Below are 15000 nucleotides of genomic sequence, written 5' to 3'. Positions count from 1 at the left end.
CACTATGGAGCATTAGGTCGGCTTGAAATATGAGATCTCACATAGAGGTGTGCACTGTTTCTGTTTGTGAAAGTGCTGTATTTGTGTTGCTAAGTGAACAGAACAGAGAGATAACTTTCTGTCACACTCCTAGTGTTCACTCCTGGTGTTTAAATGGCTGTGTTACGCTTTGTTATGTACAATATAAAGAGACATAGGGAGTATGTGAAGTATTGTACAGTGATTAAATAGTCAGAATTTGGGACTATATATATTTACACACACACACACAAGTCCCACTGCTATAATCATTAAATGCAGTTTTTGAGCAGCTGCAAATGAGCTTAAAGTCAAGTATCAAGCCCCTAGATTTGTCTGATGAGCACTGAAACTTTATGCTCCAGAGCGATGGACCAAAAATACCTTTGGGATGAGTTGGAGCTGGTGCTTGTGATGCCAAATGTATCATTGAAAATCAGTACCAGACCTCACTAATGCGATCATGGCTGTTTCATAGCAACATCTTCTGTAAATCCATCCCGGAATAGGATGGGGGTACATTATCTATTAGTATCCCTAGTATACACTGTGTCAAAAATCGTGCCCTATTCACTATATAGTGCACTATTTTGGGGTTCCGCCATTTTGTAGTAGTGTCTGAAAACATAGTGGACAATATTCAGTGCACTCAAACAATCCCACGATGCACCGCAAAACATAGTGTACAACCTATATACAGTAATTGACACTAGTGGATGGTGGATACCCATAATGCATTGCACTGTTTGGGAAAAATCCACATGAGGTATTGTCTGAAATCATTTACTACACTTCTGAATTCAGTTTCCTGTAATAGTGCACTATGGAGTGAGCAAAATGGGGACTAGTGAATAGGGAGCCATTTCGGACACGGGGATAGTGTTCATTGAAGAGGAAATGTTGGTTTCTGTTTTCCGCATATTGTTCAGGCTTAATTCTCAGATAGATTCGTATCAGAAATTTGATTTTAAACCAAAAACAACACAAGTGAACACAAAAATGTGTGTTGAATTGATCATTTAATTTAGTGAAGTGTTGGGCGCAGTTGTGTCAAAGATGGTATTGCAGCTGAACAGTTTTGACACAGTGGGGACCTGGGTTTGAACCTCAAATCTCAAAGTAGTGTCTGTGTGAAATGTGTAATGTTCTCCCTGCATCCACTTCCCAGTCCCAGTTTTTACTTTACTACTTCATTTGAACACAGCAGCTGTCCTTCACATTGTGTGAACGTTTCCTGATGAATGGACCAATTGAAATGCTCCGAAATTACTCATAAAATCTACGTTAAATATTATAACATTGACTTCCACTGAAAATTGTTCTTCTCCTGTTTTTAATTTTTTATTATTATTTTTTTTTGACAGCAGTGAAATATAAAATACCTTCACTGACACGCAAGTCATGCTGTGGGCACTAAAAAACGGAATGTGAGAGAACTCAACGTCCGTTTTTCCCAAACACAAGCTGACATGTGAACTCATCTCACAGCACAGTGCACATTTCCCCTGTTTATAAAACACTGAGCCTTTGGTGGATGCTCCTTTTATGCCTTTTATATCCCTCCACTTATGGTGGAATCTTCTGAATATTCTGCAAACATTTGCTCTTATTTTGAGCCTGTCCCAAGTCTTTTGATGTGTTTTGGAGTGTTCTAATATTGTGTGTTTATAATAAACACCATCCAGTTAGTCAGTGAAAATATTGAAAATCATCAAAAAGACAATGACAACTACAGAAATTCATAATGAACCCAGAAAAAACTTCTAAGGAGGTGTAGACATTGCTTGGTTCATGAGTCCACCATTGGATCAGGCAAAAAAAGGCATTGGAAAAGAGTTTCAACAATTTCAAAACAACAATTTCACTGTAATTTTACTGTATTTTTCACTGTAATTTCACTGTTTTTCACTGTAATTTCACTGTAGCTGACTGTAACAGATAGTATTTTTAGATGGAAGTTGTGCTGAATTCCTACACATGCACATAAACACGAGTCAATGTTGACACAACATCTGTTGCCTAAAATGGCTGCCCTACAATTCAGGTATAAACAGAAGTTATGTTCATTTTCACAGATCACATGTTATTATTGTCACAATTAAGGTGTTTCTGATTCTGATAACGTGGGCTAAACCACAATGACAACTCTATGTGGCCGCTCTGAAGACCTATATCTGCTTTGTGTAGGGTAAGACACTAATGTTTCGTGCATGTATTTATGGAAAAGGTCTGCTAACAATTGCAGTGTTAAACTAAAAAGCTCAAATATGGTCCACGAAATATGTCTTGGCTGATATTTAATCAAATTATTTATTTAAGAAGCCCAACTGGAAGGCTTTGGTCTGGCAGAGTTTGGTGATTTTCCTGCAGGCTATTGTGCTAGAACAAAGCCCTTCAGGACCAACACTGGACAGAACTGGCATCTTCAGACTGGCTCATGTGCCAAATCTCATTGTTAATTCCTTCAGAGCTGTCCGAGGTGCTGAATCCTTCCCTCCATCTTGACCTGTTCCTATCTGAGAAATGGCTGCTTCCACGTTGTGGCTGGTCCTGGTTTGTTTTGCCACTTTCCATGCGACGGCTGTCTGGTGTCAAGAGGAGGCGTGTCTGCAGGACGGGAGACACAAAGCCACGCCCAGTCCAGAGCCCTATCTGAAAGAGTGCTCCATGTACATGGAGAGTGAGTATGTTTTCTTATAGATGTGCTTTATTCCAAATAGTCAGTCTTGCACAGAAACAGGAACATTATGTGCGGCTTTGGTAGCTGGTATTGATTTTCTATTCAGGGCTGAAAGAGGCACAGGAAATGAGAACTCTGCACTGAAAACATATTCCAGTTTATTCCAGCAGTAATCTAGCCTCTAATGTTTGGCCTGAAGCAATAAGCAAACAAAGAGGCACAAACTATTTGTGCCAGAAGCCAAATCACATTATTTCTTGTCTTTAAGCTAAAATTAAGCTGCTTAATGACTTCTGAGCCTTGTGTACTGCACAATAAGGAAAACCCAAACCCTGAAACCAGCAGAACTGCAGATACTGACCTTCCGCTGCTTGGTACCGGCTCTACTCGACTCTACTTACATCCACTATAATCCCTCCAAAGCACACACCCACACAAAACGTAACATGTGACGTTGCAAAACACAGTCTCTGACAGAAACCACAGGCTTCGGAACCCACAGTAATGGCAGTGGTAACGTTAAGTTAACGTTAACGTTACCACTTGAGCCTCTTCAAAAACCACAGCTGAATATTACTGTCGTTGTGAGTCGAATAAAAACAAATGTGATCTCTGCTGTTGCTTAGAGATTTTACAAACTGAGGGTTGGTGCCGGACGTCTGCATTTTGTCTCAAATCGGAAAAGTCTTTCTGGCCAATCAGAGCTTAGCAGGGACTTGTATCCGGTTCCACTTAGCAGGTAACAGATTTGCCTAATGAAAGAGCACAAGTCAAACAGAGTAGGGACAGTGCAGTGGAAAAATGGCATTAGACTTAGTGCTAGTTTATGGATTAACGTACGTGAGAAACATCAGTGACCAATGAAACACTTTCATTAGTTTTTTTTGTTGTTACAAGCCAGGTATTTTTCTCTCTCTCTCTCTATCTCTCTCCCTTTCTCATTATTTTTCTTTGTTTCTCTCTCTCTCTCTCTCTCTGTCTTGCTTTCACTCACTTTTTCTTTATTTCTCTCTCTTTCTTACTCTGTCTTTCTGTTCCGTATCTCTCTTTCTATCTCGCTTTTCCTCTCTCAGATGCCTGTTGCTCCGAGCAGGATGTTGATGACCTGAGTTCGCCCCCTGCTGGTGTGGACAGCCCTCCATGGGACAGGTGTGGCACACTCAGTCCAGTGTAAGTCACACTCTGTTTTCTCTGTTTTTTTTATCCTCTCATTGAAACTGACCACAGCTCAGACTACAAAACAGAATCAAAAAGAATCCAGCTGAGCTGCAAGGCCACTGACTGACCTGCAGGGTACACTTTGATTAGAGCTGGAATTATACTCCACAGGAGGGTAGATCCCTACCTCTGCAACAGAGCAATAAACCGTGACTCACCAGTTTCCGCTGGATCACAACCTTAGCTTTAGCCTTAGCAACAACACTGACATTTTATAAATGGTGGTGATGAGGTCCCGTGTTGTTAATGATAGACAAAGACCAAATATCTGAGTAAGAATATGTTTGAAGCTCACATGCGATATATGGAAAAATATAGACCTTCTTGTGATGTAGCTGTTAGAGGCGTCTGCTTCAGACGTCTGGTTCCTACCACTATTAATGTCACCATTTCAAAGTTGATCTATAATGGAGCATAGCATGTCAAACAAAGTGTGAGTGATTCATTAGTCCTCTTGAACCTTTATTTAACAGATAAAATACAAAGAAACTAGTCCCAGTATCAACTGACCAACACGTGCAGAATCAGGCCTGCCATTGTCTTGCTGAAATAACCATGGACTTCCCCAGAAAACATGCCGCCTTTAATGGCAGCCTATGTCTCTCTTAAAATTCCAATATACACCTCCATAATTATGCAAGTCACTGCTATCGGCTGCACACAGATGTGCGCTCATACCTCGTGTCAGGATACTGCTCTGTTTAGATTCTGTACTCTGTTTTAGTTTCTGCCCTAGTCACATGTTCTCCCTGTGTGTTACCTTAATCTTCACCCAAGTCACCGCTGCTTCCTTGTTCTCTGAGCACACTGTGTGACATCCTGACACGTGTATTCTTTTGCATCTGTCATTGAGAACTGTCGGGAATGTCCCATTTGTCTTTGGCACAAAGAACTTGACATTTGTTTTGTCTTGTCGTAAAACAAGCTGAAATTTAGACACGTCTTCTAAAGACTGAGCTTTTGGCGGAGGCTCCGATGCTCCATTTATACGTGTTATATCACCCTGCTTGTAGTGGGATGTTACATAATGATGTAGCTTTTATATCCTAAAGTGAAATAAGAGATTTCTGTTATTGCATTTTACACGTAAACCCACATTTCTGGAAATGGGGTTTTAGAAGATTTGAGAAATGATGTTATTGCTTAAGATTAACAGCTGTTTAATAAGATTCCAACCAAACTCACGTAACCCTGCCATTTCAACAAGTGATTACATCGACTTTCTTTGTTCAAACCCATAAATCTGCTTAAGTAGAGGTGAGAAACTAATCTGAAGATTATTCTTAACTCTCGTTACCCCACCTGACCTAGTGACCTGTATTTATTCCACTTTTTTAACTCAAAGAATGTTGTTCAGTTATTAATCTCCACACTTACACATCTACCATCAATTATTCACTGACTACTATAAAATAAGGCTCAATCCCATCGCTAATTTTAACACCTACCCCTTGTTTACAAGTGTCATCTTGTGCTCCGGTTTCCTCCCACAGTCCCACAGAGTGTGTGTGTGTTGCCCTGTGAAGGACTGGCGCCCCCTCCAGGGTGTATTCCCGCCTTGCGCCCAATGATTCCAGGTAGGCTCTGGACCCACCGCGACCCTGAACTGGATAAGTGAATGAATCTTGCTCCTTGGAACTAAGTTACAAGGTGTAGTTGTTAAAATGGTGCAAAATGGTACAACTCATCAAGTGCCTGATCTTAACAATCGTATTCAGCAGCTTTTAGTTCTAAACCTTCAGTTCCACCTTAAATGATGCAGAAGCTTCAAGTGCTAGAATGTAAGTGTCATCATTTAAGCTGGAACTGGAAATGCACCTACAGAGATATCCGCATACTGCTTTGAAGTGTACCTCTGAACAGTTTCTGTTTGAAGGGCCGTGTAGCCCTAACACTTCGCCTAACCCCTCCACCCTGAACTGAGGCACCCACACCTCTGGGCAAAATGGAAGTGTAGGGCTTAGTGGTAGGGGCAAGGAGTGAAATGGGATTGACCCTAACTCTACCACTCACTTTTTATTTCTCTCTTTTTTTTTCAATCTTTCTCTAGCTGTGAAGCCTTCCTGAAGAGAGTGGTCTGCTTCTACCGCTGCTCCCCTCATGCTGCTCACTGGCCACACCCCCAGCAGGAAGCCTTCCTGAAGGCCGTGCCACTTTGCCACAGCTTCTGCAGAGACTGGTGAGGCCACACCCCATTAATAACCATAACATTACTTAACATCACAGTTATACTCTCACTCAGAGGATCCAGACATGCAGTGGTTGAGTCAGAAATGATACAAAGTGGGAACTGCTTGGATTTGTGACCCGAGTGAATATTGGTTACTATGGCTACGGGCATGCGGTGCCACCACTTTTGTTTTAGTAATAATTATGAGAAGTGCTACCACTTTAGAGTCAAACTATACTTTTAAGGCTTACACAGGGTTTAAAATCTGTTTATTAATGGATATTAATTATGCTGTAAATACATTAAAAATCATTAATAATCAGTTATAACACATAGTTATAACACAAAAACAGTGACCTGTTTTTTCCATCCATCTACACTTTTAAACCTTAGATCTTGTCAGATACTGACCTTCCTTTGTCTTCTCCATCTCAGATCTCAGTGTATTATTTACTTTGTCTTTTTTAAGTAAGTTATCTGATACTTTCACTATTTAATACACAACAGGTCACTTCTGCCCTTTCTATGTATATATATATATGTGTGTGTGTGTGTGTGTGTGTGTGTGTATGTATATGTGTGTGTGTGTGTGTGTGTGTGTGAGTGTGTGTATGTGTGTGTGTGTATGTATATGTGTGTGTGTGTGTGTGTGTGTGTGTGTGTGTGTGTGTATGTATATGTGTGTGTGTGTGTGCATGTATGTGCGTGTGTGTGTGTGTGTATGTATATGTATGTGTGTGTGTGTGTGTATGTATATGTGTGTGTGTATGTGTGTGTGTGCATGTATGTGTGTGTGTGTGTGTATGTGTGCATGTGTGTGTGTGTGTGTGTGTGTGTGTGTGTGTGTGTGTGTCTGTGGTGTGTGTGTGTGTGTGTGTGTGTGCATGTATGTGTGTGTGTGTGTGTGTGTGTGTGTGTGTGTCTGTGTGTGTGTGTGTTTGTGTGTGTGTGTGTGTGTGTGTATATGTGTGTGTGTGTGTGTAAATGTGTGCATGTATGTGTGTGTGTGTGTGTGTGTGTGTGTGTGTGTGTGCATGTACGTGTGTGTGTGTGTGTGTGTGTCTGTGTGTGTTAGAAATTATTATTAATTACATTTAAGGTGTTTATAACCTATTTAATACCCATTTAATAAACAGTGTTTTTTTAATAATTAATAAACCTTTATAAGTGAACTCTTATTTTAAAGTGTTACCTGAGAAGTCTCTAGAATGAACTGCTCTACTCTGTCCTTTCTTGTGTCAGGTATGAAGCATGTAAGACTGACCTCACTTGTGCTCGGGACTGGGCCGGCGACCCCAGAGGACTGAACTGCACCGGCAGCTGTGTACCATACCAACAGGTAACAGAAACACTCCTGTTTAAGTGTGTGTTTAAAAAAAAAAGCAGAATCCACATTAAAGTGAGTGGTGTCACATTAAAGTCAGGATTTGTTACTGATACTGTGCTGCAAGGCTTGCAGGAATGAAGGTTAGGAGGAAGGTGATACATCAGCATGTTCTCACTTGGACTGTGTAGGACGATACGTGTAACCTCTGTACGTTACCGACTGTGAGGAAACAGTGAAGGTGCTTTGATTGTCATTACATATGTATTAGCTGTTACAGGTTTTTTGGCCCCTGAATTATAACTATGTTAGCGTAGGAACCTTAGCTACTCTTACTGTTCTCAGCTCAGTATTTGTAATACAAACAGGCTAAAAGTTTTGGAAACACACAGTGGATGTAAATCAGTGGATTTATAAGACATGGTCAGACCAAAGTAATCTTTACGCCTCTGGATATTATAGTGGTTTACAGTCTTGCTTTATATTGAAGAAGTTAGAAGCTAACTTGTAGATGAGCTAACATCAGTGCTAATGCTAAATGTAATGCCAGAACCAATATAACATGTCTTAACTTTATTTACAGTTAGGAGTTATATTTATATGAGTGTTAGCAAATAGAGTAAAATTTATTTGACCATAGAACCTCAATAAATCATTTCTCAGTAGCACCTCCCACCAGTCGCAGTCACACAGCTCCAGGGACCTGGAGGTTGTGGGTTCGGTTCCCGCTCCAGGTGACTGTCTGTGAGGAGTGTGGTGTGTTCTCTCTGTGTCTGCGTGGGTTTCCTCCGGGTGACTGTCTGTGAGGAGTGTGGTGTGTTCTCTCTGTGTCTGCGTGGGTTTCCTCCGGGTGACTGTCTGTGAGGAGTGTGGTGTGTTCTTTCTGTGTCTGCGTGGGTTTCCTCCGGGTGACTGTCTGTGAGGAGTGTGGTGTGTTCTCTCTGTGTCTGCGTGGGTTTCCTCTGGGTGACTGTCTGTGAGGAGTGTGGTGTGTTCTCTCTGTGTCTGCGTGGGTTTCCTCCGGGTGACTGGCTGTGAGGAGTGTGGTGTGTTCTCCCTGTGTCTGCGTGGGTTTCCTCCGGGTGACTGTCTGTGAGGAGTGTGGTGTGTTCTCTCTGTGTCTGCGTGGGTTTCCTCCGGGTGACTGTCTGTGAGGAGTGTGGTGTGTTCTCCCTGTGTCCACATGGGTTTCCTCCGGGTGCTCCGATTTCCTCCCACGGTCCAAAAACAGATGTTGGCTCAAAAGTGTCCATAGGTGTGAGTGTCGCCCTCTGGCGCCCCCTCCAGAGTGTGTTCCTGCCTTGCACCCATTTATTCCGGGTAGGCTCCGGACCCACCACGACCCTGAATTGTATAACTGGTTACAGACAATGAATGAATGAACCTTCTCCCACTTCTCAAGTGTGACTGTAAAAACAAAATGCAAACACCATCTGGTGGTTAACTGTGTGCTCTGTTTAATGGTTTGTTGATGTGAGCAACTTTTCTTTTTTCGCTTTTCTGCTGTTGTTTTGCAAATGCTCCGATATCAGGCTGTTTTTTATATTCACAGCACTAGGAGAAAATATAATGAAATCAAAAAGAGGAGAAAAACGATGTGGACAGGAGAAGAGAAAGTCTATGTAGGCTATAAAGAGGCAGTGTGACCCCGGGCTTGGATACAGCTGGGAATTTCTATGGACCACTGCCTGAAATACACGCTCTCTCACTCCCTCTCTGATACACACACACACACACACACACACAGCGAAACATACACACAATCCTTGTCAGTTTCTATCATCATCTGTGACCACTGGCACACTGTATATGTAAAAGCGTGTGAAAGAAATAGAGATCGAATCAGAGACAGAAAAGACACTGAGAGGGAAATTGAGAAAGAGAGAGAGAGCGATAGAAAGATAAAGACAAAGAAAAGAGAGGGTGAGAGGGAGAAGGACAGATGAATGGATTCCAGAGGGCTAAAAATGGCTTCCAAACAAACATGTAAAAGTGGGTCGCAACAGAGTGGCTGAGTGGGAGCATGTTAATGTGGTGTTGTGCACTGCTCATATACATAATGAAGCCAATGGCAGAAACCAGAGAAAGAGGAGGAGCTTGGAACAGCGCCGGCTGAGATCATGAATTCGGGGCCATTGCAGAAAGATCAAAGCCCTTCTTTCCACCATTAACTAGATCATACACTGGACACCTGCTCCTCCAACGTTTCAGCTGAAATCAAGGGCACTGATAAGTAGTTTGCTCCTCTTTTCCACATTAACAGCAACTACTGTTGTGTTAGAGGCTAAAAGGCGTTAGTCTCCATGTCGTTTTCTATGAGGATTTGATACCATTCATCCACCAGGACCTTAGTGAGGTCAGGTAGTGATGTCGGATACTTAGCTCTGGACCATGACCACCACATCTCATCCTAGTGATGGATCAAATGGACTTCCATCACTCCAAAGGACACTGAGAGTTCCACTACTTCTCTAGCCAACATTTGGCACTGTGCACATAAATATGGAGCCAGCCTCTCATTTTAAACTGACTGAGAAAGAGTTTGGAGGAAGCCTTGTGTTATTTAACAGGCTGCAGTGCTGGGCAGACAGTGTCCCAATGCTTAACGGTTGAGGAGACTGACATGGCTGTGGGAGTTTCTGTAGGCACTGTAGGCACTGAGTGTGGTTGAGCATTTGGCTATGTGTGTGTGTGTGTGTGTGTGTGTGTGTGTGTGTGTGTGAGTTGTTTTGTAATTCTAAAGATTTTTAACCATTATTATTCCAGAGTATTATTCCATTATATTTTTCAGAGTGGCCAACATGAAAATGTGACAGATAAATAAAAATAAAAATAATTTCCATCATAGGACATATATTTGTTACATTTTGTATCATAAATATGATAAAATATAAGAAAATATGTGTAGGCTATAATAATATAGGCTATGAATATATTTTTACAACCATTCAACAACCTTACAGCTAACTCAAGCACACACACACACACACACACACACACACACACACACACACACAGTAAAATACAGTTGGCCACAACAGAAGTCAACATTTTAGGCACAAGGACAAACACACACAGACAGCCCTGTGTTAGCTTAGACAGCCAATGATGTCACAAAGCATTCATTCATTCATTATCTGTAACCGCTTTTCCAATTCAGGGTCGCGGTGGGTCCACAGTCTACCTGGAATCATTGGGCGCAAGGCGGAAATACACCCTGTAGGGGGCGCCAGTCCTTCACAGGGCAACACAGACACACACACACACTCACACCTACGGACACTTTTGAGTCGCCAATCCAGTGACCAATTAAATGTTTACAGAGAAGGTTATCGACCAATAACGGTAGCTCTACAGTCAGACCGTCCAATCAGAAGATTTTAGGCTACTTCACCACACCCCCTTCTCACTCAAGCGAACCAATCGGAGTAGGGGAGGGTGGGACTAGTTTGAGAATGAAACACTTCTCGAAGTTCTATGTAAGCTCTAGAAAAACAAAATCCCGGACGTTTGTGGACGTTTTTAAGTCTAAAAAAGAGGACATGTCCGGGTAAAAGTCTGGTCACACTAATAAAAGTCCATGGGAAAAGGAGCAGTAGATGCTGGGTGAGCTACAGGTCTGTGGTTAATAGCAGGCGGCACCAGGTGAATATCCAAAACCCTGCTGAACTTATGAAACCCCATTCCAGCCAAAAGCAGTCCATTCCCAGAGCACTCTAAAGAGTCAGATTAAGCTGTAAGAACAGCTCAGTGTTAGCTACGGTTTAAACACGGTTGACCCTCCAAATGTCATTAATTCAATCATTTATTCATTCATTGGTTGTAAGCGCTTATCCAGTTCAGGGTCGTGGTGAGTCCAGAGCCTACCCGGAATCACTGGGTGCAACTCACTCACACACTCACATATTTGTACACTTTTGAGTCGCCAATCCACCTACCAACGTGTGGTTTTGGACCGTGGGAGGAAACCAGAGCACCCGGAGGAAACCCACGCAGACACAGGGAGAACACACCACACTCCTCACAAACCGTCACCTGCAGGAAACCCACGCAGACACAGGGGGAACACACCACACTCCTCACAGACCGTCACCTGCAGGAAACCCACGCAGACACAGGGAGAACACACGACACTCCTCACAGACAGTCTCCCAGAGGAAACCCACGCAGACACAGGGAGAAAACACCACACTCCTCACAGACAGTCACCCAGAAGAAACCCGCGCAGACACAGAGAGAACACACCACACTCCTCACAGACCGTCACCTGCAGGAAACCCACGCAGACACAGAGAGAACACACCACACTCCTCACAGACAGTCACCCAGAGGAAACCCACGCAGACACAGGGAGAACACACCACACTCCTCACAGACAGTCACCCAGAGGAAACCCACGCAGACACAGGGAGAACACACCACACTCCTCACAGACAGTCACCCAGAGGAAACCCACGCAGACACAGGGAGAACACACCACACTCCTCACAGACAGTCACCCAGAGGAACCCATGCAGACACAGGGAGAACACAAATTCCATTTAGATATTTTGTATTCTGGAGCAGTGCAGGCTGGAGCTCAGTTAAGTGCATGATGTTCCTGTTTCTGTGGTAAAATGATTATAGCCCTCAAACTGAAATACAGTTTTTAAATATTACGTCACACTTCTATTTGGTGTAAAATTTTATATTAATTATTTTCCTCTTATTAAGAAAAATAGGCCTGGGGTTTTTAAAAGTGAAATAAGCTGATGTAGGTGTTCTCTAGTGAGGGATGAAAGCTCTGTGAGGGGCAGAGGGTGAGATGGAGGGGAAACTCCTCTGTGAGCTGCAGTAATGATGTCCTCAGGAGTGTATGAGGTGAGGGATGGGTTCGGTGAGATTAAGCAGATCTGGTATGAGTTTGACCCTGAGGTGACTGTCTGCCCTGATCACAAAACACACACATACACACCACCACCACTGTGGTGTGTGCGTATGTGTGTGTGTGTGTGTGTGTGTGTGTGTGTGTGTGTGTGTGTGTCCGTCCTCAGGATAACACTTCCATCCTCACACCCTCAGATCCGTGTGAGTTTCTTCTTCATGCTCTCTCATGCCAGGAGACATTCCTGTTCACTTTCAAATAACAGCTCTTATCCTGAGTGGCAGGGAAGAGAGACAGAGGGGTGGGGGGTGAGAGAAATAAAGGAAAGTCAGAGTGGAAGAGAGAGAGAGAGAGAGAGAGAGAGAAGGTTAAAGATAAAGTGAGAAAATGATCAAGAAGCGATAGTGAGAAAGACAGCGAGAGAAAATGAGAATGAGAAAGAATGATGAGTGAGGAAAACATTGTTACAGAAATAGAGAGAGATAAAGCAGAGAGAATCAATAGAGTAAGCACAGGACACAAAGGGATATGCAGAGGGAAAATAATGGCATGCAAGGAAAAGTCTGACAGAAAGAGAGAGACAAACAGAAAATCATGAGGGAGAAAGGGAGAGAAATGCATGATAGAAACATTCAGAAAGGAAGGAGAGAGAAGCAGAAAATGAGAAGCGGGTTCTGATGGAGAGAAAGAGAGAGAGAGAGAGAGAGAGAGAGAGAGAGAGAGAGAGACAGAGAGACAGAGACACACAGAGAGAGAGAGAGAGAGAGAGAGACAGACAGACAGAGACAGAGAGAGAGAGAGAGAGAGAGAGAGACAGTGAGAGAGAGAGAGAGAGAGAGAGAGAGATTTTAAATTCACTTTATTTAACAATTAACCAAAAGATATCAATTTAACAAAACCTTAGTCCACATAATAAACATTAAACACACACACACACAAACACACCATCACCACACCATTACATTGCCTGATCAGCACACCCCATGTTCAAAAACCAAACCAAACAAAAATACATAATGTCCTTCATATTCAAAAACACTCCAGTCTCTCATCCAGCTCAAAGAGCTCGAATCCCCACCCTGTTTCTCCAACAAATGAGAGTCCAGTGGAGATTCCTCAGACGAGGCTGTCATAGTCCGTGTTAAAAATCCAAAGGGGACAGTCAACTGTGAGCAGTCAATACAGAGGCAATGGACAGGCTCCGGCTGAGAACAGCAGCGCCGGCCTGTCTCCACTTCGCAGACAGTACTCACCCTGGTGGCTGTAGCCCATGTCTGGTGCGCCACCATGAGGCTTCCGTTTCTTAGGGCTGTTGATCTGAAACAGCACCTACCTCCCGAGTCCAGCAGTGCTCCAACCACACGAGCTGTCTGTACAATCCACTGTGTTGCGTGCGCTGTACACACTGTCGATATCCATCAATCTATTCATCTGTAACAGTCTCCTCAGTGTTCACAGGGAAAAGCAGTAGGTATCAGAGATACAGTTGTGGCATAAAGACCTGCTCTTCGGAAATAGATAGATTTTTCCGTGCGGTCGTCAGCCACTTCCTCAGTCTGAACCGCCTCTTAGGGGACAGTGTCATGTAGTTCTCGTGTTTAGAGGCGTATTGCACAGATCTAATGAACTTTTCAGTGTCAGAGAAGTAGCTTTCTAAGGACACATTCCTCTTGCCTTTAGTGACAGTCAAAAACCGGTTAATCTTTGTGAGAGAATACACATCCACTGGGGGGTCAGTTGTTTCAGACGAGGCCTCAGACGGACCGGCCTGGGTCGAAGAGCCCGGTATACAGGACATACTGACAGGTAGTTCAGACAGCCCTGAACAGTCTGACACCACGCTGTCCTCCTCAGAGTCCAGCACAGCGTCCCCCGACTCACCGAGACACTCATCACGCACACGACCCACAATAACGTCATCCTTCTTCAAAACCGACTGTCCATCGTCCTTCACGGGTTTATCAGTCTTATACCGGGCCTTTCTGTGGGTGCTGACACTAGGCCCGACCGAGTCAGTGGGGTCACTGGGTGTGTTCACAGATGCATTGCTAACATTCACATCATCCTCACCACTGTTAAGGGTTACATTCATGGAGGCCTCAGTCCCATCCCCATCTACCCCCTCCACACCTGCAGAGCTGACGGGTTCAGGCCTGCTCTCAGGCCCAGAGACCTCAGCTACCACCTCAGCTACCTCCTCAACCACCTCCCCACCACTATCCCCTACCTGCTGCCCTTCCATTAAACCATTCTGTTTATGCTTATCACCCACCTGCTGCCCCTCCATTAAATCACTCTGTTTATTCCTATCCCCCTCCTGCTGCTCTTTTCTGTGCGGGCAGCCGAACTGTTTATGGCCGATGTCTCCACACTCAAAACAGCGGAGTTTTTCTGTACTCGCGAACACTATGTATGAGCCCTCCTCGTATCTAACTCTAAAACTCAAGTTTAAAGTTTGATCGCGGTTGTTTAAAACCATGAAAACCTGTCTCCTAAAAGACATTACATGTTTAATCAGTGGATTTTTAAAACCGAGCGGAATCTTTCTCATGTCACCGGCGAATTTGCCGAACCGAGCCAGTTCTCTCAGTAGCGCCTCGTTAGTAATGAACGGCGGGACATTCGAAACCACAACGCGGGTCGCGGGTGCACGCACAGGGCTGACCTGCACCAGATCTCCCCTCACCCGGATTCCCGACTTAATCAGACTACTCACACAGTTCTCC

The 15000-nt window shown here is 43.7% G+C and overlaps 1 protein-coding gene across 1 annotated transcript in view; it reads left to right on the top strand.

The window, feature by feature from the left end:
- Positions 1 to 12536, top strand: part of rtbdn (retbindin) — a 12911-nt gene extending 375 nt beyond the window's left edge. The window contains exons 2-6 of the mRNA XM_066658799.1: positions 2487 to 2698; positions 3772 to 3868; positions 5967 to 6095; positions 7329 to 7425; positions 12510 to 12536. Of these exons, the coding sequence (XP_066514896.1) occupies positions 2542 to 2698; positions 3772 to 3868; positions 5967 to 6095; positions 7329 to 7425; positions 12510 to 12536 (507 nt within the window). The 5' untranslated portion in view covers positions 2487 to 2541. The remainder of the gene's footprint in view (positions 1 to 2486; positions 2699 to 3771; positions 3869 to 5966; positions 6096 to 7328; positions 7426 to 12509) is intronic.
- Positions 12537 to 15000: the final 2464 nt, after the last annotated feature.

This window comes from Hoplias malabaricus, unplaced genomic scaffold (assembly GCF_029633855.1).
Source record: "Hoplias malabaricus isolate fHopMal1 unplaced genomic scaffold, fHopMal1.hap1 scaffold_244, whole genome shotgun sequence".
Taxonomy (NCBI): Eukaryota; Metazoa; Chordata; class Actinopteri; order Characiformes; family Erythrinidae; genus Hoplias; species Hoplias malabaricus.
This window is presented reverse-complemented; position numbering and strand designations above follow the sequence as displayed.